The 26,993-nt window shown below is 42.4% G+C and overlaps 1 protein-coding gene and 1 pseudogene across 1 annotated transcript in view; both read right to left on the bottom strand.

Moving 5' to 3' along the window:
• MTMR2 (myotubularin related protein 2) overlaps window positions 1–26,993 on the bottom strand; it is an 86,252-nt gene that overhangs the window by 8,333 nt on the left and 50,926 nt on the right. The window contains exons 3-10 of the mRNA XM_032762865.2: window positions 18,540–18,615; window positions 14,109–14,203; window positions 13,846–13,956; window positions 11,487–11,588; window positions 9,617–9,700; window positions 3,905–4,054; window positions 2,106–2,294; window positions 566–751 (exon numbers count right to left, since the gene is read on the bottom strand). Coding sequence (XP_032618756.1) covers window positions 566–751; window positions 2,106–2,294; window positions 3,905–4,054; window positions 9,617–9,700; window positions 11,487–11,588; window positions 13,846–13,956; window positions 14,109–14,203; window positions 18,540–18,615 — 993 coding nt within the window. The remainder of the gene's footprint in view (window positions 1–565; window positions 752–2,105; window positions 2,295–3,904; window positions 4,055–9,616; window positions 9,701–11,486; window positions 11,589–13,845; window positions 13,957–14,108; window positions 14,204–18,539; window positions 18,616–26,993) is intronic.
• On the bottom strand, window positions 10,473–10,540 carry LOC116814899 (U5 spliceosomal RNA; annotated as a pseudogene).

Here is a 26,993-nt window from a genome sequence, read left to right as displayed (position 1 = left end):
CTCAGCACTTCACACAAAGAAACCGGTCAATTTTTTTTTTCTTTCTCTTGGTTTATCAGTATTATAGAGCATCTTATTTTAAAAGATTTCCCTTCGGGAGATGAAAGTGACTTAATAATTCACCTGGTGCCATTATATTTTCTCCTATACAAAGTGAAAAACATATATTTTCAGTGCAGATTACTTTTATAGAAAAGTAAGAAAAACAAGAATGAAAGAAAGAATTAATATAAAGTTTCTGTGAGAGAGAACACTTGGACTTTGGCCCCAATCCTGCAAAGACTTATGCATGTGCTTAACTTTACTCACTATCATGAGTCCCAATGAACTTCTCATTGACCACAATGGAACTCCTGAGAGTGCATAAAGTTAAGCAGATATGTACGTCTTTGCAGGATCAGGATCTTATTCTATAATATTCTGAGTCTGAAATGAAACACAAAGTAGCAGCTGCCTCACAAATGTCCCAGGAGTAGACAGACTCTTATACTTTTATGAAAGCAGAATGACCCCTCCTTTCAGACAGACAGATACATACATCACAGATACTAACACACATGCACACCTTGATATGTTCCAGCCAATGAGTGGATTCCAAATTGGACAGCCAATGAGTCTCCTCAATGTTAGGATATACGATCTCCTTCAGTTTTCTCAATGATTCTCTCATAACATGAATGTTGTGAATGTCCAAGAAAACTAATTCAGCATTCTGATAGGCATCCTCACTTTCATAACCCCCTCCTTTAGCCTAGGAAATAAAAACAAACCCACAGGAAATCATTAACAAAAATGTATTTGGTCTTTCAACTCAGTAGCATTTACAGGAAAATATTATTTGATATGTATTATCAAAACAATTACAAATCAGCTATCAAAATCATGATGAAAGAAAGCAGGAAACAGACGTGTGCATTGTATTCATTTTAAAAATGGGGACAAGGCTATTCCTGTACATAATCTTAATAGATTTTTCCTGCAGAAATGGTTTTTCCTTAATACTATAATTTCACCTATGTTAAACTGCTGAATATCATATACAGGGGTTAATTTTTCTTTTTGAAAATTATTAGTTACCGTAGCTGAAGTTACAAATTGTAATATATAGTCTGGCAGTCCCACTTTGGGATCTGATGGGAAAGGCTACATTTTCCCCACTGGTAATTGCCCTTTAAGACAGGGGTTCTCAAACTGGGGGTCGGGACCCCTTGGGGGTCACGTGGTTATTACATGAGGGGGTCACGAGCTGTCAGCCTCCACCCCAAACCCTGCTTTGCCTCCAGCATTTATAGTAGTGTTAAATATATAAAAGAGTGTTTTTAATGTATAAGGGGGATTGCACTCAGAGGCTTGGTATGTGAAAGGGGTCACCAGTACAAAAGTCGGAGGACCCCTGGGGGTGATGAACATAGAGAAAATCCAGAGCCTAGGCAGCAAAGGGATTCTTGCATGTAAACAAAGCTCGATATCTATTGTATGCTATGTAACAACATTAAAACGCGGGTCTGGTCCTGGGCTGCATTCCTAGTCATTCTACTGAATCTCTGTTTGACACTGAGAAATCCCACGACAGGCCATTAAATTTTCAAAAGCAAACATGGATGTCAGGTGCCCAGCTTGAGGCATCTCAGACCCTATTTTCAATGGTCCTGAACATCCACAGGCCCTGTTAAAGTCAACATGCTCAGAGGTGTGCTCAACGCTTTTGGAATCACGCCCAAGCTGCTGGGCACAGAAAAACAGAAGCATCCAAGATTCAAGGTGTCAGAATCTCTGTTCTGAACTGCTGATCAAAACACCCTGAACAAAGCCTGCTCTTAAACCCTCTGTCGCTGGCTTAATGGTCTTTTCTTCCTCTACAGTTTGTGGTCCTGAACCTGAAACTGGATTCACGCAGGTGGAGTTCCACTGGATTCAGCAGGACTCTGTGCAGGTGGCAAGGCTCTGCCTGCACGAATCTAGCTGCAGGACTGGAACCATTGTCAATGCAACAATTCTATCACAGCAACCGCATCTTCATCCTCATGGATACTATTAAAGGAGGGTGGTAGGCTAGCTATGAACTGCAACATCCCCTGCCGTTGAGAGGGGAGAGCACATCTAACCTTATTGGCTACAGCATTAACGCTAGGTCTCGCGTCAAAGATGAAGATTTTATGGGACTGAGCATTGGAATCCATGATGGACTGAAGATACTTTTCATCCTCTTTGCTTCGCTTTCCACTCACTCCAACCATCGGCTGGCTACAGCGCGTGATTGTAGCTTGGCTTTCAGGATGAATCCATGACAAAACCTTTAACAAAACACAGGGGGAAAAAGGGAGACAGGAACTCAGTAGGATAGTGAAATGATTCACCTGTAGTTGATTCCATTGGATCCATTCCTTGTATTTGATTTGGTTCCAGAGGATTGGATCAAATTAAGTCATAACTGAATTAAAGTGACAATACTGTCCTGTATTTTGTTCTTTCACTTCAGTACGTTCCCAAAGCTGGAACCCACTTACAAATGTATGAATATGCTTAAACCTGATTTTTAAATGGAGCTAATTCTCCTGCCATTCATTTATGAGCTGAGTAAGACAGACCCCTTTTCACACATGCCTATTGTGCTGAATTTTATTTTAGTGTTCCCCATTTAAACTATAAGCTCCTTTGGGCAGCGACTTGTCTTTTTATATATCTGTGAAGCAAATTGCATAATATTGGCTGCTTCTGAAATAAAGGTAATGATTATGACATTCCTTATTTACAACCTGATGTTAAATAAGAGTCTTCTTTAACAGTAATGAAGGACTTCAGAAAAAAGTATTCAGTTACCCCCACTCCACCCCAGAAATCAGAAAAGGCAGAAAATTGTGAATAATTAACAGGGCTAATTTTGTATCCTAGAAAATTAAGTCTGGATTTCGTTCAATTTTCTTATCTTCTTAGCACTTCAGTTTAGTCTATATCTCTTTCATGACATTAATTCCACAGAAAATGCTGCCTTTAAACTCCTTGAAGAGGTCTCCCCGTTGCTTTTATTATCCATCAACCATGTGGGTTTGCTCCTTGGCATCCTCTTTGTCTGACCATTGCATTATTTATCATAGACTATCAGGGTTGGAAGGGACCTCAGGAGGTCAACCAGTCCAACCTCCTGCTCAAAGCAGGACCAATCCTCAACTAAATCATCCCAGCCAGGGCTTTGTCAAGCCTGACCTTAAAAACCTCTAAGGAAGGAGATTCCACCACCTCCCTAGGTAACCCATTCCAGTGCTTCACCACCCTCCTAGTGAAAAAGGTTTTCCTAAATCCACACTAACCTTCCCCACTGCAACTTGAGACATTACCTTGCTCTGTCATCTGCTACACTGAGACGTCTAGATCCTCCTCTTTGGAACCCTTTCAGATAGTTGAAGAGCCTGTCAAATCCCCCCTCATTCTTTTCTTCTGCAGACTAAACAATCCCAGTTCCCTCAGCCTCTCCTCATAATTTATGTGTCCAGCCCCTAACGATTTTGTGCCCTCTGCGGATCTTTCCAATTTTTCCTCCATCTTTTTGTAGTGTGGGCCAAAACTGGACACAGTACTCAGATGAGGCCTCACCATGTCGAATAGAGGAATGATCATGTCCTTGATCTGCTGGCAATGCCTACTTATACAGCCCAAAATGCCATTAGCTTCTTGGCAACAAGGGCACAGTGTAGACACTCATTCAGTGCTTCTCTCCACTGTAAACTTAGATCCTTTTTTTCAGAACTGCTTCCTAGCCATTCGGTCCCTAGTCTGTAGCAGTGAATGGGATTCTTCCATACTAAGTGCAGGACTCTGCACTTGTTCTTGTTGAACCTCATCAGGTTTCTATGGTACAAAGGTCTTTATAAAACCACATCAAAGTGTCTTCCTTTGTCATACTCACTGGTATGCGACCTCTTGATCTGAAAGATGCCACTCTCTTTAATTCTTCATCTGGAATATTCACGGGCACGACTAGAATGGCAGGATATGTATCACAAAGCTCGTAGCGCTCGTTTATCTTGGTTATTCTCCAGCTTTCATTGGGAATTCCCTGCACATGAAACAACAGTAGCTTAGAAAATAAACTACTACAGGGTCCCCAACCCAAGGAAAAGAGACCGGTGGACTTTGCCGTCACTTTTAAGAATTTAAATTCAAGGGCACATACAAGTGTGTCTGTATTAAGGAAGGAAACTTATGTCAGCAACACAGATTGTATGAAATGACCTGTTACCTCTCTTGTCTTTGTGATGAGTTGGTAACGTGCTCCCCTGCAAGAGGAACAGTGATTTAGTTCATGGAGACAGAGCAGTGGAGAATATCAGGGAAGGTGAGTAAAACTACAAGACCCAAATCACACTCATGGAAAATATACTGTGAAGCAGGTGAAGCAATGCTTTGAGAGTAACTTTCCCCCTGCTCCCGTTGTGGCCCCTAACGTAACAAGCTGCAGGAACAGCTCACGACTACAGAGCGCAGAACAGGAGCCAGCTAGCCCAAGCTTCTCCTCTTCTCTGTTGCTCAGCTCAACCCTGGATGGTACCCCAGTGATGCTCGCCTTTTTGGTGAGTGGGGATGGGAGCCACCAGACAAGGTGGAGGGGAGATCAGAAGGGAGAAGAGTCGGTAAAGCACATGGAAAAGAGAAGGGGATGGGGGGACAAACAATGGAAAAATGAGATTGAAAATAAAGGTGCAATGTTAGCAGCTGTGTCAGGACATGGTTCAGAGGACACGGGGTTCCCATCAACCAGTCACCCAAGCCAAATTCATAAGGAACTGAGAAGCTCTGGTTTAGTGTGTCCACACACCAATTCAGTTTTGACACAACTGTTTTGGCATGTGGCTGCACCCGTGAATTCTGGGATCCAGAAGCACTTTTTCCTATAGCCCCCATTGTGGCAGTTGTGGAACTAGTATGTAATAATCTAAGACTACTGAGATGGAAGAGTTTTATGAACACTGAAAGGGGCCTGGTCAGCGAGGTGAGCCTACTGTATAACTAGGGTAGATTATTAGAATTTCCTGTATAATTGTACTGATCTAACTTGTACTGGGAGCAGTGGAGTGTTTATTATATGCCTGCAATGCTTCAATTCAATGAGGGCTGAGCAGGAAGCCAACACAATGGCTTCCCAGATGAGAACATCCTGGTACACACTTGGAAGAGAATGAGGGAGGCTATGAGTTGCAAGGACCCTTCCTACCTCCTGTCTCTGTCAGGCTGCATGCCTTGTTTTGCTGAAGCGGGGCATTAGCAGATCAAAGAGCTATAAACAGTTACAACGGGACTGTATTCCTGTGAAGGAAAGTGATTAAAGGACTGAGTAAGATTTTAAGTGACACTCCCTGAAGCAGGAAGCAGCAGTCAGAGATCTTTGAGATCTGACAGGGAGACAAGCTGGCACACAGAGAGGTATGGATGCCTGGTAGGGAGATGGTTTATCTTCTCCAGGTACGCTAGCACCAATTGCAGTCCCTGAACTCAGGAGCATCAAGAGCTGCATCTGTGCATACTCTCTGCATGAGGGCCCAGGGAGGAAAGCAATTTATGCCCCCTCCATTCAGGGGCCAGACACAATCTGCTTCGTAGCATTGACTCATATTAGTCTTTAATCACTTACTTACATTCATATCATCTAAACATGCAGCACATAAACTTTTATTCAACTGACTCACTCCCCTCTGCTGGTCACATGGTGAAAGTGCAGACATTGAATCAGACTGGGTATGACAGCCACAATCCCATAAAACACATGTGCTTAAAGTTAAGCATAAGTACTTTCCACTGACTAGTCTCATGCTTAAAGTTAAGCATGTGCTTAACTGATTTACTGGATCAGAGTCTAATTGAGGGCAGATTCTACCCTAAGCCTAATTTTGAACCATTTCCGATCAATTCCTATTTTCCCTTCCTAGGAAATGTTCCCGTTTAAAAATCTGTTCTCTTTCTCTACCTTTCTGCTTTTTGGTAAGCACTGATGCTCTTCCCTCTACAGCACCACTTCAAGTATCTTTTCCTGTTCGTTTGTTCTGAAGCCTGCATGCTGTGGTTCCACCAAGCATCTAACCAGAGCATAGTATCATTCCAGCATGGCTTCCTTAGGGAAACATCACACATTTCAAGTTTCAGAACCCCTTGGAAGATTTTCCAATTGCTCCCCACCTTGTTTGAAACTTGAAAGCTTTATGCTATTCCCAAGTAATCTAGAAGCCTTTTGGTTTTAACTGACTTTTATTCGTTTGGCAGTTCTGTTTCATATTTTGCCAGTCAGTGTGTAATAAAAATCAGGGAGCGATTTCAGTTTGAAATTTAATTTGCCACAGATGATCTCTATTACCAGCTCAGACCCAAGCCTCTCTGAGGTCCTTTTGTTCTCTACACGTTGTTTATTATTCTCTGTCATTTTATATGACCGATAAATTTTTAATAAGTTACACGTTTCTCTCTTTTCTCAGGGACATTTACAGAGTAGTTTTGGGTTCACTAAACATCCTTCCTAATCTCCAGGATCTCTATTGTAGCAATGTTCTCTAGATCATTTATACAACTCTGAAGAGACCACATCACATCCATGGTTTCAAACACACCTGGCATTGGCAACCCTTTCCCCCTCCCGAAGTTAGGCCTTTTCTGAATGCCTGACAGCTGGATTCTACTTGTTGCCCTCTACTCCCACACCCAAAGGGAGAAGATTCACTTGGTCTGTGAGATGCCGATTAACGTACAAGACCATAGGGTCCCCACAGAATCAATGCACTGCTTGTGCCAAGACCAGCTCTCTCAGAATTTTTTTAAATCCGTTCCAGAGGTTCTCTAGATAACACATACATTTTGCCTCTGTGATTTCTGTTCACACATCATAAGGACCTAAGCAAACCTTTAATTAAAGGGGGTCAGGTCATATCATAACTGCCTTTTGAAGGGCTCCTTGTGTCTTGCTCTTTAGCAGCTGGTACCAATCATTTTGGAAGACAAGATGGATGTTGGGTCTGATCTGGTATGGTAATGACTATGTTCCATCACTGTCAGAATTCAGATTATGGCTTGTCTTCACTGCAAAACCCAGGTGTGTTTTCACACCAAGATAGCTAACTCGATGTAACATCCTAGAGGAGACAAGGCTTTGTAATTTTTACCTTAATGTAACTAGTCAAAGTAAACCCTAGGCTTGAGGGATGGGGTTGTCATAAGTAGATAGGTAAGGGTTAATTCTCTTTTACCTGTAAAAGGTGAACAAAGGGAACCAAACACCTGACCAGAGGACCAATCAAAAAACTGGATTTTTTAAAAGTCAGGCGGCGGGATTGGGACTCTGTGTCTTTTGTTTCTCTCCCGGCTATGGGGAGCATCTTTCTCAATCTCCAAGCTTCTTCTACTCTTCTGTTCCAAGTGTGAGTACAAAAGGAAAGCAATAGGTTGATATGTAAGTTGTATTTGCATGTGTAATCACTGGACTGGTTTAGATTGGCTATTTTTAATCAGACTGTGTATTCCTATTCTTATAAGTAAGAGCCTGTAATGGACATCTTAATGCAGTGGGTATATTTTTCTGTATTTTCTTTCTTTTTATATAAAGTTCTTTTTAAACCTGTTGAGGTTTGGTTTTTCTCTGGTTAGGCTCAGGAAGGGGGGTGGAAATCTCTTTATGTTAGCTTACTAGGTTTGAATGCATCCCTTAGGGAGAGGTTGATTGGCCTCTTTGTTTTGTATTCAAGGAGTTAAGTACTGCATCGCCCAGGCTCACCCAGGGAGGGAAGCTGGGGATCAGATACTAGGAGACAAGGGGGAGGAACTTGTTTTCCCGTTTGAGATAGGAGACCCAGGGGTTCTGGGTCTTGGGGGGTACCCCAGGGACGATTTTGGGGGGCTTCAGTGTACTAGGCACTGAATCCTGGTTGGTGGCAGCGAGATCAGAGCCAAGCTGGGTATAAGCTTGGGGGGAGTTTCATGTTAAGCCTCCAATTTTGGATGCTAAGGTCCAAATTTGGGACAGAGGCTTTACCACAGGGGTGGGGGTGGGGGAAGAAAGATGGTTGATCTCAACTAGATAAATACCTGCGTGTTGTTTCCCTTCTGATTTTACACTGAGAGAGTTATCTCAGTGCAAATAACCCACTTTTCTTGCAGAGAAGACATAATCCAAGGCAGTATTTACACTAGGAAGAAGTTGGTAGGGTTCCTCCACCCTGAACATCTACACTGCAATTTTATAGCCCGGCACCCCAAGCCCCGCAACCCCAAGTCAGGCGACCCAGACCATGGGTCTTTTATTGCAGTGTAGACGTACCCCTCGAGTTCATTACCTCAAGTTAACTGATTGCCAATTAACTCAAAGTAATTAACAGCTTTGTAAAGGCCAGTCTGGATACACTCCAAACCTTTGTTCCAGCCCACAAACATTTGTACCTTACCCTGCCTAGCCTAACCAAGACAACATACAGTATCTATTTCAACATTTATATGGATTTTCTCCTTCCAATTTCCTACTTAAAACATTTAAAAAAAACTCTTTAAAGAAACTTTTTTATTTAAAAAGAAAACCTCTTAGGAAACTGTAAATGTATAGAAAAAGGATTAAAACTAATTAAAGCACGATGGAAAAATTGTAACTCATCACTGAATAGGGGCTGACTTACACTGAAAACTTACATTGGTATAGCTATATCTCTCAGGGTGTAAAAATCCTCTTACCCCCGGTATAGACAGTGCTAGTCTGCCAGACTTCTTCCATCGATCTAGCTACCACCTCTCGGGCAAGTGAATTAACTACAGTGATCGGAGAACCATGATAGTAGTTTTAAGCGTAGACATACCCTAGAAAGTTCAATGAGCTTGTGTCTCCACCAGCAAAATTAGCACTCATTTCAGGAGCTGCCAGCAACCGTGTAGCTCCATGGTCCCCAACTTTTTTGTGGCCAGTAGCACATTCATGTTTTCAGAAGAGTGTGGCAGGCGCCAACAATTTTTCAAGGCTTATTTTGTAATTGTACATTAAATAATACAAAAAACATCGTATTTAATATTATATAATATATGAATCCAGAGAGAAGCCGGTGAGAAGCTGCGAGGACAGAGAACACCGGCACCTGCAGCCCCAGAGTTCTCTGTCCCCACCAGGCGTGGGGCCCTGGCTTCTCTCCCCTGCTTGGCACTAGGCGGGCCCCATGCGTGCCGGGAACAGAGAACACCGCGCCCACAGCCTGAGTTCTCTGTCCTCATCAGGGGTGGGGCCATGGCTTCTCTCCCCTGCTGGGCACTAAGCGGGTGCACATAAATGCCCCGGCGGGCACCATGGCACCCGCGGGCACTGCGTTGGGGACCACTGGTGTAGCTGATAGTGTAGACAGGGCCACAGGGTTTTTTACTATATTATCATGAAAATAGCCAGCATCCTGAATCCCATTTACACTAATGTTTAAGGTGTTGTTACTGCCTGTGCAGCTGTAACTCTGCTGTCAGTTACTGAAATATGCTGACCAATGCCCTGATTCTGCAGATACTTCTGATTAGGGTTATTCCTCCTTACATACAATCAGTAATTATATTCCAGCAAAAACCTTAACTTTCGAAGAATAATGTACAGGAGCAAGAATGTGAAACAAGCACCTACCTGTCTTCTGTACTCTAAAATAGGATCGTACACCTTCCAGCCATTTTCAGGGAAAACTTCTCTGTATTCAAATGCAAAAAGGGGCTGAGAGAAAGAACATTTAGCATTAAATACTCCAAGTTCATTTTTCATGTTATCTGACATCTCAGATAATAACCTGCGACTCTTCTTTTGTTTCTACTACACTCCTTTTCTTTAAGCCTTTGTAAACTAATTGACACTCCCATTCTACAGTGTAATTAACACACTAACGTACATTCTTCCATGTTCATTATCACACTGATCCATTACCTCCTACATTACAGGGACAAAAGGTGTTTACTGTTAAAAGAAAATGACTTGTGTGGCAAGAAGGCTCCTCTCACACATTATGTAGAAGTACATCCTTTACCCACCAGCATCTAAAGCAGTGGTTCTCAAACTTCTGTACTAGTGACCCCTTTCTCATAGCAAGCTTCTGAGTGTGACCTCCCTTATAAATTAAAAACACTTTTTTATATAGTTCACACCATTATAAATGCTGGAGACAAAGCAGGGTTTGGGGTGGAGGCTGACAGCTCATGACCCCCCCATAAAATAACCTCGCAATCTCCTGAGGGGTCTCAACCCCCAGTTTGAGAATCCCTGATCTAAAGCAATGACTGCATGGTCATCACATCCTTGAACGGACCAGCTGTTCTGCAGATGTGAGAGTAGTCAGCCACATATTGACTGTGAAACCCTAACAGATTTAATTGTATCCTGAACATTTTGCTCCATTACAAGCATGTGAGCATCAGTGAGAAAACTCCCTGCTCAGGCGTCTCAAATAATTGTACAGTGACACAGAGGAGTTTCATTTCCTTTACACATGAAGAAGAATATTCCTCTCCACGGAAATCTTTAGTAAAAGGCGAAAAATTTATACAAACTGAAGAGAAAGCAGAGTACATTTCAGTTACAAAATATAGCATGATCCTGCAACTGTTTGAACGTGGATGCACCAATCTGTCTGCACAGAGCCCCACTTAAATAAGTAGGTCCCACTCAAGCGTGGCACAGGATTGGGGAATTTATGAACTGTGCATTCTCCCTTTGCTCAAACAATTTCATGTAAAATGTGACAAACTGCTGTTCTAACTCCCATGAAGTCAATGAAAAGACTCCTGTTGACTTTAGTAGAGTTGGATCAGGCTTTGAGGCCGTACAGGCATTTAATAACTATTAATAAATAATAAATAAATAAATAAATAATAATATACACTTAGAATACTTTCCATTTAACATCCCAGTGCTTTACATATATTAATTAATAAAGTCTCAGCACTCCTGGGGAGTAAGCAATTTATTATTATTTTAGAAATGAGACAAAAAAGTGACTTGCCCAAGGTCATATTGGATGTCTGTGCAGATACAGGAACAGAAACCCACCTTAGGACTCCTGATCTCGTGCTTTAATCACTAGACCAGACCTCCTGTCTTTTCAACATACCTGGAATTTCAGAAGACCTCATTCTAAGCAGCATTTTGTCCAAAAGGGTACATCTATGCTGCAATTAAAAACCTGCAGCAGGCCTGTGCCAGCTGATTCGGGCTAAGGGGCTGTTGAACTGCACTGCAGATGTCCAGGTTCTGGGACCCTGAGAGATGGGAGGGTCCCAGAACTCTGGCTGCAGCCCAAGTCCAAATGTCTACACGGCAAATAAACATCCTCTTAGCCTGAGCCCCTTAGCGCAAGTCAGCTGGCACAGCGTAGACATACCCAGAAAGGATTTAAAATCAGCATGTCTCCTCTCACAGATAAAGTTGCCCCATAAAAATAGTGCATTATCTGAACAAAGCTGTGCACCAACATTCTGCATCTTCTAGTAACAGCAGGAGAAATACCTACCAAATTATTGGATACTGGAAAAGCGTATTTCATTAAGTTCTCAAATATGGATCGTCTAGTTCGTCCCTCAGGTTTATGAGCAAACCGTAAGTTTCGAATGTCCTAGAAAAGTTAAGCAAACCATCATATCAAACTGTTATTACCTTAAATACAACTTGAATGTGCACAGTGATTCTGAGGAATCCAAGGAGAATAGAAATACAGAACTATAACCAGGGTTTCTACATCTGAACAGTTTCTATGAACAAGGTCAATGGTCCGGCTAGATCACGAAGACCAATACACTGTACTCTCCTACAAAACCAGAATTCTGAACCTAGAAGAAGCCAGGTTCAATACATTTTACCCAAAAGGGAGAAACTTCTCACCCAAAACACAGACATTTGTAGTAAACAATTTAAGAGCCTACAGTAATCAACGGAAAATGGTGGTCACACTAGAGGGTTCATACACATGAATATCCCTCTTTCATGTATGAGGAGTCAAACCAAAAGAAAAAATGAGAGAAACAGCTAAAGAAAATAGACGGCTGCCTTGCTTGGATCTCGGTCCTGCTTCTCATACAGAGGAAATTTCAGGAGACAGTGTCCAGAGAAGACAACAACTATGGTACACTGAGGAAGAAACTAGAGGATTTGTCTCAGATTATATCCAATTCCCTTGACTAAGCATGTTCACAGTTTGGGAGTCTCAGTAGAATCCCACCTGCTCAAACAACAGCAGAGACCAGGACTGCCTTTTTTCCAATTGTTTGTCCAAGAGGCTGTAGTACCCTTTCCTCTTGGACATGGGCCTTGTCCCAAAGGCCTGAGTTCAGCTTACTTCAGAAACCACCTTTATCCCCATACAGGCCAACAGGGATGCCTGAGCCGGAGCTCCCTTGCTGAATAAGGGAACGATCTACAGGCAGGGTGTTGCCTTTGGAATTCATTTTTCCCCTTTCCTACCTTGGTCTGACATAGCCCAGCTTTGATGATCTTCTGGGCACAAAACAACATCTGCCATTGCATGCAATCATTTGTGGTGGCTGGCCGGTGTTAGGTAGGGGCTTTATTTATTTTTTTATGGCCTGGTTAAGTAGTGGCTAGATGTTAGGGAATGATATGCTGGTTGTATTAAAATTGTACAGTTAATTGATCCAAAATCGCTGGACAGGTATTCTTTTCAATTTATTAAATTGAAATAAATGAATAAATAAATCATTCAATGAAGGCCCTGGATCCCCTTGTCCTTCCCTTGCTATGGACTATGTACAAGAGGTGAAGACTGGTTTATGATCTGGAAGAAGATTCGTGTGCTCTCTAGGGCTGGTAGGGAATTTTTCAACTAATCATTTTATTATTGGAAAATGCTGAGTCATTGACACCAAAACTCTTCATGGAAATATATCGGTTCGATAAAACTTTCATCAGGAAAGTTTTTTGGGTCCAGGATGGAATTTCTGGTCAAAACCCATCCCATAATACCCCGATTCAGAGGAGGTACTTGAACTTGTATCTCCCACATCCCACAGGATTGGCCTACAGAGTCAGTTTCTCTCTCATACACACACAATCTCCCCTGTAAGAGCTGTTTCAGTGGGCCCCTCCTGAGAATGCCTCAGAGAGCAATGGACAATGGAGGCCCACTGATTCAGCAGGGCACGTAGAACAGGTGATCCTTGATTCCATGTTTGAGACAGTAACTTTCCATAACACATTGGCTGAGGATATAAATGGAGGCTGTGACACCACTCTTTGCCTCTTTCCTGGTCCACCGTTCTGGATTATGATTTCTAACAAAGGGAAGCTTTGAACAATGGACTGAGGACCTTCCATCTTTCAGGTGATGCAGATTTATTGCAAGATATTAGATTTAACATCACTGCTATTATCCTGGTCTACAAGCTCTGAAATCAACTATGATGTATATGATTCACTTTAAGCATTTAATAACTTTCTTCCCTTTTTGTATTAATAACCCTTTAGTTTTCTAAAGGATTAGCTACCAGTGTGGTTTTTGGATAAGATCTGAAGTATATTTTGACCTGGGGTGGGCGTCTGGTTCTTTGGAACTGGACGAACCTAATATATGTGATTTCTGGTTTTAATAATCATTTATCACAGAAGTCTGGTTAGTCTTGGTGGTGCATAAGGGGCTAGAGGGCCTGAAGGGAACTGTCTGTGGCTCCATAATAACTAGTATAGTATTTTGGAAGCATACATTTGTCATGGCTTGCTGAAATCTTATTAGAGTGTACCATCAGTTTGGGGAACATGCCCTGTTTTCTGGCAGTTTGAGCTTGGCGCTCTTACCTGTGTCCCATATCAGGCAGCGGGACACTTCTTTAAAAAGAAATCTTCTCCCCAGACCCACTTACCTTGCATACAATCTCCAGCCCATAAGAATTCTCACCACGGCTGGAAGCACCTCCAATTTTCTCCACTCTGTTGATCACACCTAAAGAAGCATCTAGGACAAACGGTGGGTCCTGGAGACAGTTAAAATTTGTTAGTTTAAAAGGAAAAAACAAATAAACCAACCACCAAAACATGTAACTGCTACTTATACAGAGTCATAACGGAGGGCCCAGTGCTTCAGAACATACAGTAGACCAAGGAATTAAATGGTTACAAAGCTTACCCTTTCCATGCTTTTGAAATATAGTCTGTAGTTTGTAACTGTCAGGGTTCCTCTTACAGCTCCAGTGAACGGGCAGATGTAAGTCACATCTTTGGCTAATAAGTGAAAGAAAGAGAAAAGCAGCCAGTGCAAGTTTAAGGTTAATCTCTGGGAGCAAAAACCTAATAATAGTAACTTACATTTACAGTTTTGTGACTCTCACTCACATGGGCAGCCCCACTGAAATCAATGGCGCAACTTGCATGAGCAAGTGCTCCCAGGTCTGATCAAGGGTTGCACAATCCTGCGCAGAATTAGGAGTGCAATTTCCATTACTGTTATAAAGTAAGGGTTCAAAGTAAAGGCTATTTGTGCTCCGGTACGAAACTGAACCTGCATACAAATACCACCACGTGAGCACATCTCTAGGTTACACACATTGCTCTCAATATCACTGTCCAGTCAATGCTTATCCAGAAATAAGGCAGAAGTTTGCAAAGGAAAGAGCATCTAAGTTTTAGCACAAATCACGCACCACACTAACACCAACAGAACCCTTGTGGAACAACCATGCAATTTTAAGAGACATTTGTTTTACTACTAGCGCACCAAAACAATATCAGTCCTTTGATCTTTGTATGGGTGCACATGAGAAGATGGATGAAATGTGTTAAAAAGACGGGGGGAAAAACAAAATAAAACAACAGTTCACAAAAAGAAGAAGGCAGAAGTTATATATGGTTACACAGTTGATTCATAAAAACAATTTATTACTATTAAAGTTTATTAAACCCCCTAATGAGAACTGGGGGCCCCACTGCGTTAGACGTGACACTAACATAGAAAAGACCATCACTGCCCTGAAAGGCAAATAGTTAACGCTGTCTAAAAAACACCATCAAACTAACATGGATCCTGGTCAGTGCTGTAATACCAATTCAGATACCATCATAAATGCAAGAAGCTACTTTTCCCATGGCTGCTTTTAGCATGAGTAGGTCCTGATCCTTCAATTAACTCTCAGACAGTGACCTTCTGCATCTGACTGGTACAAATAATCATAGCTCTGTTGAAGCCAATGGAGCTACACCAATTTACACCAGCTGTGGATCTGACTGAAGGAGTTTTTTTGCCAAATGCCAATGATTTTAACCTTTAATTCAGCAATAAAGTCAATCTGCCACACATGATTATTTTTTGGGTTGAGTGATGACGATTCAAAACAGTCCCCTTCTGAAAAGGTGATCAATGCTGCTCATTCATTCTAGGCAAGAGGTGCTGCTAGCTCTCTCCTGGGAACACTTCCCCTAACAACCCTTCTGTTTCATGTCAGTTAAAAATGCCAACAGTCAAGTGACGTTTTACCCGCCCCCCACCTTCAGTCAGTGCCACTCCACATCTTGTGTCACTAAAACACTCTGCAGGCTCTGTGCAGTGGGACCAGCTTGCAGCACTCTGCAACGAGAGGTACCGGCACGCCCTCGCCGTCAGTGGCACAAACCATCTTTTCAGAAAAGGCTTCTTGACCACAGCTGCCAAATTCAAGCAGCTCACAAAGAACAGACCTCCTTTAGAAACCCTGCCAGATCCATTTGTCACAGCATGTGACTCCCAGTGAAGTCAGTGGGACAGCTTGCCTGGCAGTCTGGCAACAAGAGCGTGGGGATCACTGGGTTCCCCAGGCTGCCAATGTTGGATGCCGGGTGAAATAAGTGCACTCAGCTCAGGGGTGGATGGGGCAGGAGAGGATCATGGGCTGACGCAGTCTGTGTTGCTCATTACTGACCCCTTGAGCCAAGTCAAGAATTACATTGATAGGTTCCTGTACTGACAGGCTAGACAGAGTCCTGAGGGTTCTTAGAGAGTGTGGAGGCAGGGGCTGGAGTAAATGAGGGAGCAGAGAATTTTTTGTGGGGAAAAGATTGCAATTTTCCACAATTTTGTTTTCTCACTGAAACTCTGTTCCATCATTTTGTTAAATTTGCAAATTTTGAACATTTTTGACCAGTTCTAATTAAAATAAAAAATACTTAGTTCTTACAGAGCGTTTTTCATCTACAAATCCCAATGGCATTTTACAAAGAAAAGGAAATATTTGAAACCAAATAATGGGGAGAAAAAAAGGCATCTTGGTAGAGTTTCTAAAATAGTGAAGCTAATCCAAATCATTTACAGGGCAAAAAACATTTTCAAAAGTAAATAAAATCTACTCCTATACCAGGGATCGGCAACCTCTGGCACGCGGCTCGCCAGGGTAAGCACCCTAGAGGGCCGGGCTGGTTTGTTTACTTGCCATGTCTGCAGATTTGGCCGATCACGGCTCCCACTGGCCGCGGTTCACCGCTCCAGGCCAATGGATACTGCGGAAAGTGGCAGCCGGCACATTCCTCGGACACGGTAGGTAAACAAACCAGCCCGGACTGCCAGGATGCTTACCCTGGTGAGCTTCATGCTAAAGGCTGCCAATCCCGGTCCTATACAATGGAATCAGAATGAAACCTATAGGGGTCTACAGAAAGGACTCAAACTCAATAGCATTTAATGGAAAAAGGTATCTCATCTATGGAATCCTATAGATTGGTTTAAAAATTCTGTAATTCCCTATAACAACCTGTAGCATGTGCTATCTTTCTGTATTTTGTTTTTAGAACTTATATATTTTGCAGTATCATCTCTACTCAGCTAAGAAATCAAAGTTGTTGTCCTTAGATTTCCTGAGAAATGTCTGCAACCTCTTAATAGCTGAAGATATTTAACAACTATCCACATGTGAGAAATAACATGCACCTGTGGAGCACAGGATGGTTTAAATGTCAGCCTCCAGCCACTGATTATTACTGAATGTTTGGAGTTTGGGGGGGAAAGAACATGAGCTTTCTAGCAATGATCTATTCTTCCAAGACTCCATAAGGTCACTTTTTAGGGGAAGGGAATGAGGCAAGGGAAAAGACTAGCATGGCAGATCAACTATCCAATGCTGTTACTTATGCGATGGTCCATTTTAGAACCCCCGAGACAAATCAAAGCATGAAAGGTTTGATTAGAATTTCATTCCATGGAATTCACCAGCAAACCTACTGTGTTCAATCACATCAAAGAGCCTCAATGAAAAAAGCCAGAACAAAACCAAACCCAAGAAATTAGATGAAGGTTTCTAATCACCAGAGGAGTGAAGTTCTGGAACAGCCTTCCAAGGGGTGTAGTGGGGGAAAAAGACATATCTGGCTTCAAGGCTAAGCTTGATAAGTTTATGGAGGAGATGGTATAATGGGATAGCATAATTTTGGCAATTTGTCTTTGACTACTAGCGGTAAATATGCCCAATGGCTTGTGATGGGATGTTAGATGGAGTGGGATCTGAGTTACTATAGAGAATTCTTTCCTGAGTATCTGGCTGGTGAGTCTTGCCCACATGCTCATGGTTTAGCTGATCGCCATATTTTGGGTCAGAAAGGAGTTTTCCTCCAGGGCAGATTGGCAGAAACCCTGGGGGTTTTTCGCCTTCCTCTGCAGCATGGGTCACTTGCTGGAAGGTTCTCTGCACCTTGAAGTCTTCAAACCATGATTTGAGGACTTCAATGGCCCGGGCCGGCTTCAGGCACCAGCCCAGCAAGCAACTGCTTGGGATGCCCAACCGTGAGGGGCGGCAAGTCCAGGTCTTCGGCAGCAATTCAGCAGCGGGTCGCTCACTCCCTCTCGGAGCAAAGGACCAGCCGCCACAGATTGAAGCAGTGGCGGTAGAGCTGCAGATCGCGATTGCGTTTTTTTTCTTTTTTTTTCTTTTTGCTGCTTGGGGCAGCAAAAATCCTGGAGCCAGCCCTGTCAATGGCTCAGACACAGGTTTGATACAGGAGTGGGTGGGTGAGATTCTGTGGCCTGCATTGTGCAGGAGGTCAGATTAGATGATCATAATAGTCCCTTCTGACCTTAAAGTCTATGACTCTATGAGTCTAACCCTAAGGATATTGCTATACTCGGAATTTCAAAGCGCTGCCGCGGCAGCGCTTTGAAGTGTGAGTGTGGTCGGAGCGGCAGCGCTGGGAGAGAGCTCTCCCAGCACTGCAAGTAAACCACATCCTCTACAGGTGTAGCATGCAGCGCTGGGAGCCGTGCTCCCAGCGCTGCTGCCCTGATTACACTGACACTTTACAGCGCTGTATCTTGCAGCGCTCAGGGGGATGTTTTTTCACACTCTTGAGCGCGAAAGTTGCAGCACTGTAAAGTGTGAGTGTAGTCATACCCTAAGCCTCCAAACTTTCCAGTTGTCTCAGTAAAAAGAAACACAGACAGGTCTAGACGTTGACTTGCAGGACAAATTTGACAACTGGGCAGACTGTAGTTACTTAGCCTTGCCCGTGCCTGTGGCTGACAATGAATCCATTCAATACAACTAGGGATTATGGGAATTCTGCCTAATCAATAAAAAAAGCAATTAGAGTCATGTTCACATACCCATGTCTTTAATGGTTTCTCCTGGCAACAAAGGAGGTTCTTCCATTTCAGCCAATTTATTAGACTCCCTCAGGACCTACACAAAAATGCAACAGGAAAAAAAATGAATCAAATTAAAATTTTCATATATCAAAAGCTCACCCTTTTGATGTAATGCAATTGGTCAATAATATCAACAGAAATAAACCCTCAGCACTCTGATAGGACCTTCCACCTGGAGCTCTCAAGGTGCTTCTCAAATATGAACTGGGTAAGCCTCATGAGATTCCTATGACAACTACGATTATCCTACTGTGTAAAAGAGAAAACTGAGCCACAGAGATTAATGGTGGGATTTTACAAAGTACCTAAATGACTCAAAACAAAGCCCTATTGAAAAAGTGTTTCCAAGTCACTTAGTCACTTTTTGAAAATTCCACCCTAAGTTGTCGTTATTTATTTGTACTGTCATAGTGCCTAGGAGTCATAGGCCTGGACCAGGACCCCCATTGTGCTAGGCATTGTACAAACGCAGAACAAAAAGACACTCTTTAACCCAGAGTTTACAGTGTAAGAGATGAGACCACAGACAGACCAACAGGAAAGTGCAAGAAACAATGCGATAATACTGGTCAACATAAAAGGCAGTGTTTGTGGCTCACCAGCTGCCTAACTGCTGTCAATTTTTTTGTAGGTATCATGGTGAAGGCGGGTTTTCACCAAGTCGTACACCAGGACAAGATCTGAGTTTGCAACTCCCAGTCCTTGCTGTGTCAGGGGGTTGGAGCCCAGAAGTGAATGGCAGAGACTCATCTACATCATCTTTATGCCAGCTGGGGATTCTGCCTGCACAGGAGAATCCCCACCAACCAACTCTCCATCCCCTTGGGCACTGTGGGAGGCACACAAAGGAAACAGAGTGAGAGCTCAGGTCCTGGCCCAACATTCCTTAATTACTTTCCAGCAGATGTGGGCTGTGCATGCTTTTGACCTTTCCCTTTCAACAGAAAAAGGACACTTGGCTCCATATGACGTCACCATCATGCACTGATGCTTGTGGCATCTGAACAGGACAAATCTTGTCATCTGAAAAGTTTTGTTGAGACAACATGCATTAAAGCTCACTACTGCAGCATGAGGGGTGGTTGATGTGTCTATGCAACCTCATGTGAGTAAGTAAACTTTAGCACAAGTGAGATCCATAAGCAGGCAGGAGGAGGACATACTGTTAATGAGTAGGCATACTGAAAGTGGCATAAGAGAGTGGACGGAAACGTTTACATTCCCCTTCCTGGAAAAGAATTTTCTTGCTGGCAGTGATCAGAAAGGAAAAGTACAACAGTACCAAGCTATCTGCTTTAGAGGCATTTGATAGATACTAGCTGTCTACAGATGCCAGTTTTCCACCTTTTAAATATACTTGTAGAAGGGCTTATTTATCAAGATGACCTGCTAGTGCAGAATTTCCTTTTCCTTGCTCGAGAGACAGTTTTGACAGCCCATGCGCCTACCCATTCGTTGCCCTCTTCTCTCCAGGTCCTGCTCCCTTTTATGCATTCCACTTTAAAACCTCTTTTTAGTTCCTGAGTAGTACTCTTCATATCACTCAACTCCACACTGAGTGTTCCAGCAGCGGAGAGAAACTGACTAATCTCCCTCACGCTGAAGAGTGACCAAGCACTTCAAAAATCTCAACCCACTCCTGCTTCCCTAGCACACTAATGGGCCCAATTCAGAAATGGTTTAAGCGGTGGTGATTGTGACAGAAATTGTGTTTAAGCCAGCCCCTCCCCACCATCTGCTTTTCATGCCATCACCCTGCTCCTCCTGGTGTATATGTTACACCAAATCAAACCCTTTAGCAACATGTGATTTCTACCACCATTTATTTCATCTATAAACATGATCAAATGGACCAAATTCTTTTCTTAAACTGATTTTATTCCAGTCCAATGCTATCGAGTTAATGGAGTCATTCTAATTTATACTGCTGTTAGGTGGGAGCAGAATCAGAACTTCTATTGAAGACAATGGGCTTAAGTCTACAAGAAATGCCTGATCTGGCTCCGTGTGAATACTTGTTACAAATGCCTTGTCACACTTCTAGCTACACCAGCACAGTTAAAGTGGAACCCTCTCCCCTCCCCCAGTGTAGACACAGATATATCGGTATTCTGGTTCAGCTAAAGCAAAATAAGCTATACCAGTATAAAGCACCTTACACTGGTATAACTGCCTCTACAAAAGGAGCTTATCTACAAATGCCTATGCTAGTACAGCCCCCTAGTGGAGACAGTCCAGCATAGCTAAACCATCTCCCTGAATGACACAGAGCAGGAGTTGTCAAACTGGGGGTCAGGACCCCTCAGGGGGTCACGAAGCTATAACACGGGGGGTTGTGAACTGTTAGCCTCCACCCCAAACCCCACTTTGCCTCCAGCATTTATAATGGTATTAAATATATTAAAAGTGTTTTTAAATTATTGGGGTGTCGCACTCAGAGGATTGCAATGCAAAAGGGGTCACCAGTACAAAAGTTTGAGAACCACTGACATAGAGGTGAGGTAATATCTTTTACTGGACCAACTTCTGTTGGTGAGAGAGACAAGCATAGATCCTTATGAGTATCTTTATTCAGGAAATATCTGAAGTATGGGTTACCCTCAGAAGAACTGCATTTTGTTTTTATATAGTCTCAGAACTGCCAGCTTGTCTCTCTCACCAATAGAAGTTGGTCCAATAAAAGATATTACCTCATCCACCTTGTCTCTCCAATATCCTGGGACCGATATGGCTACAACACCACTAAGAGACACACACTAATTGCAAGGGGGACGGGATAAGGCAGGAGGAAGACTTGTGTTTGTTTGTTCAAATAGAAAAGAGGAAGAGCTGTTTTTATTTGCGATCAGGAAATCCCTGCAAAGGCAATTCAACAAGCCTGCCTGAAATTGTGCTCTGGAACCTCACAAGTCTGTGGTTAACTTTCATGTAGGATCAGCCAATGGCAGAACTTCAGGAAAAATAACTTGCCTGCATTCTGCAAAATAACACACAGAAAAAAGAAGTATGTTTCAAGATTTTCACATAAGAGATTTACGCATGCATGAAAAGACAAACAAGATCAAAGACTTCCTGGGAAAGACTTTTTTTTTAAAAAAAATGCATTATAATGAGGCTATGAAAATAATATGCAGCACTGTCTTTATTACAGCCAACTTAGCAATAGCAAAAGTAAAGAAATGCAACTTGGGTCCTATTATTGTGTCAAATTCTGCTCTCAGTCACATCAGAGTTATCCCGCAGTAACTTTACTGGCGTCAATGGGTTGACTCTGGATTTACTCCAGTGTGACAGAGCAGCTTTGGGCCAATTATTCTTTATAATTTCAGTATTAATTGCTAACTTCATCTAGGGAGAACATCTTAACAACACAGATCACCACACGTGTACACGATATTATGCAAAACGCAGGAAAATTTCCCCACCCCCAAACAGTTGGCGATGTAATGCTTTTAACACTTCTACCAGAGCCAGTGCTTACTTTTCTCCCATTGACATTAACAGCACAGTGCCCAATAGTAAGAGTGAGCAGTACTGGGCCGAAATACTAACAAAAACAAACATGAAGCTGGGGAGAGCACTTCACAACCCCAGGAATTGGCAATGAGCCCATGTAAGGAGGTCACCCAAAAGAAGTGGGTTCTAAACAGGACACTGCTGGAGAAAAAGGAAGAGGGCTTAGTACACAGGAAAAAGGAGAGCCTACCCCAAGCATTGGGGCAAAAAGCAGTTAGGAAGCTGGCAATGAGAGGAGACAAAGGGGGGAAATCTCAGTTGTTTACATACATCATTACTTGCACCGGTCTGCAATTATTTTTTGTGTTGTTTCTTCCTGACTTCTGAGCAGCAAAATCTCCACAGTAAGCCATCAAGAAATGAAACCCAAGGTCACATGGTCTAATCTGGCCTGTGCACTTGAGTCCTGACTCCAACCGTCATCTCCTTGTGTTATGCAAAGTAAGGGGAGGCTACAGGTTCCCATATGAAACTGCTATTTACAGGGCTGGCTCCAGGTTTTTTGCCACCCCAAGCTGCCAACATTATGGTCAGGATTAACAGCCTCGTTTTACAAAGCCAAACTTGACCTTTTTGTTGGTTTTCCCGTCCAGCTAATCCCCTCCTGACTAAGCCCTCACCCAAAAGGTATGAAACAACAACACACCAAAAAGGACCAAAATGGTTGCACTAACACAGCATTTGCAAACCGTCGCTCTGTTCACTGTGCTTACAACATTATACCCATTTCCCCCACCCTGTGGCTGCGAGTCTCAGTTGGCCCCCTCAGCATACCAGAACAGAACAGTAATAATCCCTTTTGCATTCCCAGTCTCTGAATTCTCACCCATTCGTTTTTCAGAGCTCCCTGTCAATTTTACATTGGCCAACGCCATGTCACTGACAGCTGAGACAGTATGGGCGAGGGGGTGGGAGAGTGAGCAAAGAAGGGAGTTGGCTAACATAGATTTAAAAAAATTAATCTTCCAGGTAACAATTCATTTGCTGATAAAACATCCATGGATTCAAAATCTAGTCCCAAAAGGGCAGTAACCCTTTAAGCTCCCTCGGTAAACTCTTTATCTAATTGATTACTTTAATGGGTTATGCAAGAAAAACATATTCCTGAATATTATATCCAAAACTTTTTTTTGTAAAAAATGCAGTTCTGGGCGTAAGCACATACTTCAATTCTTTCCCATATAAAAATCCTTCCCTGAATCAGAGCCTTACATCGTAAGCTGGGCCTTATATCGTAAGCTGTTAAGGCAGGGACTGTCTCGTACTGTGTGTCTGTGCAGTGCCTAGTGACACAAGACCCCAATTTTCTGGACACTACCGTAATGAACATAATAATAGAGAATTTTCTTTTTGCATCTGTGATGTTCTTTAACCCCTCCCCAGAATGTAAAAAGCAACATGCTCCTATACCAAGGTATCTAAAGACGTTCTCCAGATAGAGTCTAAGGCTTCTGTGACCTTAAGAGCCCCCGTATGTCAATTGACAAAGGGCACACCCAACAGACTGTTGTCAGGCTATCTAGCCAAACAATGTTTTGTAAGGTGACACACTGGTCACAAATATCACTGCAGGATGCATGTATGGGTTGTGTATATGGGCTGGAAATATGTTTTGAATGCAACTGATGAACAAGCCTGCCCTAGACAACAGAATGTGGATTTACCTGCCCACATGGATCAAGCTGACACGCGGATGAGAAAATAGCATGGCTTGATTACAAGCCAAGGACAATGAAAATATATTTGCATCTAAGGTAAACAGAGTGGTCAAGTTAATTGAGAAAGCAAAGTGACCAGAGGATGAAGGAGGGGCTGGGCACCTGCACCGCGAAGGACAAGCAGCAGGGAAGAGGAACTTTGTCTGGATTTACCCATCAAAGAATGCATTTCAAAGATTTTGTGGACTATAAAACGAAAGAAAGGGACTCCTTTGTTATCCATCACTTAAGGGACAAAAGGGGCTGCGCTCTTGGAATCTGTGACAGGAGGATCCCCCAACCATGTGGTTTGCGGATGCTGAGAAATGACTGTAGGTGCAAAATTGCCTGAGACCAGGATTGTAATCTGTTAAATTTTAAACACTAGGAAGCATGTTTTACATACAACTATTTTCTGTTTCTATTCTCTCTGCTTAGTATCACTTAATTTGCTGGTCTTTATTAATAATCTTATTCTTGTTTTATAATAAATCCATCTCAGTGCTATTATATTAAAGTAAGGTGTGTATCCTCTGGCGTGTAGCCTGTGTCTTTGTAGTCAGCAGACTTGCAATTTCTATGATAGGGGCTGGAGACTGCAGAGGAATGCTCTTCCAGGGTGCTCGGGATCTAGGGTTCACCGAATGTTCCCTGCAAGACAAGATTAAGACTGACAGAGTCTCAAGGAGTTTGCTGGGGCAGTGGACAGACTGGTGTGGCAGGGAGCTGACACACAGAGTTTAAGCTTCAGCTTGCTGAGGTAGGGGGTAATACAGGGGCTTACAGTTCTGGACACTCGAAGAGAGTATCACAGCCTCCTCCCCTAACTTCCTCCTTGATCTATCTGCTACCTTTGCACAAAGTTAGTCTCTCCTCCTGAATTTACTGGTCTCCACTGCCTTGTGTAGCTTTTTCAAGGCATTTAATCTTTCGAGTGAAACTCCATAGACATTACCATGGTGTATGTACCAAAATCTATCCTTAGCCCAGGATACTGTAAAATGGTATTAAAGGATCTCGAGGGGAAAAAGGGAAGTGGGAGTCTCCTTGCATTCACAACAATAAATAACGGAGGCCCAATTCTGCACCACTGAAGTCAATGGGAGTTCTTCAGTCACTGAAATGGTTGCAGAATCAAGCCCTTGATGCTAATTTAAGAACAAAATAATTGATCACTGGTGCATTAATTTCTCCATTGATCAAAACATTTCCTACAGAGACAGAGAGCGCCGATTTTGAGGGCATTGTTTTTCTGGAATTTGCAAGATGCTTCTGTTTCCTTAATGCTAAATTAGATCAACTATAAAACAGTAATTATGTTTACTAGATAAATCCCATAGTGCTCTGCAAATATTGTACATCTTCAGAGAGATTTTCTGCTGTCATTTAGGACTATTTCAACGGCACTTTGAAAGGATTTTTGTGCTATGTTTCTTACTGAAAATGTAATAAATTATAAACTGAGTGAGTAAATGGGCTTTTGTTGATTACTTTAGAATCACTGGGGATACCATGACCAGACTATCTATGGAGCATAAAGGCAGGACAACTGCAGGACTGAGCCATAGGGCCTTTTCTGGGGATTAATGACCAGATGGGCTGAATACAACCATTCAGCCCAGCATGTCGTTAATCCTATGGAAATGACAGTGTCTTAATCTTTTGGCTGTTACAAAGTGAAAATGGGAATTGAACAAAACACCAAAGGCATATGGATCACTTCAAAATGGTACATCCAAGGGATCCAACATTCTGTACAATAGCCAATCCGCCCACAGGAATTATCTCATAGCGTTCCATTCAGTTTAGAACAGAACATCAGGCTGAAGACAGTCTCTCAACCTGCTTTAAGATAACAAAACTCTCATTCCAATTATAATTAAGCCAGAGAATATTAGGCTGTGCCTTGCTCTATTCCTGAGAACCACCATCTGATAAAATGTACAATGCAAGTGCCTTCCAGTGATAGCTTTCCAAGCCTTGAACAAACACAAGCAAGCAAGAAAACTAAATAAAATTCATCTGCCATTGCATCTTGTATGTTTCATGTAAGTGTAACAAGGCTTGAAAAATCCACTTGCCTACTTGCCAATGGCTTGAAGAGCTTTAAAAAGATTCATGGCCAGAAGGTCAGGTTCTTTTTAAATAACTAAGACCATCAAGGAAATGAAGATGGTTTCCAGTGGAGGGAAACATAAATCTCACAGCAATGTTTTCCTGGTTTATTTTTGTTTTGTTTTTCATGACTAACCTCCCCCTCCACCCACTCCCAGTCCCAGCTATACAGGCACTTCAGTCATTTCTTGGTCTGTAGTAATTTCTGGGCCCTTCAAACTGACATGTGAATATGAGCTGAGGGTTAGAAATTCAAAGGAATTCATTGCTGAGGGCCAATTGGGAGCTGACTGGTCTCCTTTCTCTCTGCAAGTTTATGTGGCTTGGTGCTTCCAAAATTGTCTCAATAGGCTCCTACAGCAAGTCATCACCTACTCAACATGTCAGCCACTCTGGCACAGAATATCACAGAAAATATCTATTCAAACAAGTTCAAGGCTTTTAATATAGAGCTTTCTTCAGCTCCAATGGTGTCTTAGGAGGCAACTGTTCCATTAACAAGCAATGGCTATCCAATATCTTTTGACAGTGCAGTGGCCTTTCTGCATCCACTTTTTAATTATTTTCCATTTGTTAAACAGATTCCTAGAGTGATAGGTTAAACCATTAAAGCTCCCAATGAAAGAAATAAACTAATCCTAAAAATGCACATTAATGAAGTTCAAAGCTCCAGTCTGCGGCAGATAAGTTTACCTTTTCTGGATGAGCTGATAAGTAACATAAAATTAAAAGTAAAAATCAATGCTCTGGTTGATTGAGCATTTGTGATATACTCTGCAAACCATGCCAAACCATACAAAATTGGCTTTCAGATCAAGGTATTAATTTCACTTAGGAAATAGTGCTGAGTAAGGTAGAAGTTCCAGATGTGAAATAACTATTTATCTACAATCATGTAACACTTGCCAAAAGAGGAGGAAAAAATAGCTCTCCTAGTGCAAAGACAACTAAACCCACAAAAAATCAAATCTTAGCAAAGTATTGAATGCAGTCACCCTTATGAAGAGTCTTATTAGAGTACAGTATTGCACTCCTGCTGGCTTCTTACTCCAGCATACTGAATATTTATCTGGAAAAACCATAA

The sequence above is a fragment of the Chelonoidis abingdonii genome, chromosome 1 (genome assembly GCF_003597395.2).
Source record: "Chelonoidis abingdonii isolate Lonesome George chromosome 1, CheloAbing_2.0, whole genome shotgun sequence".
In the NCBI taxonomy this organism is placed as follows: Eukaryota; Metazoa; Chordata; order Testudines; family Testudinidae; genus Chelonoidis; species Chelonoidis abingdonii.
Note: the sequence above shows the minus strand (reverse complement) of the source record. Positions and strands in the feature narration are given on the sequence as shown.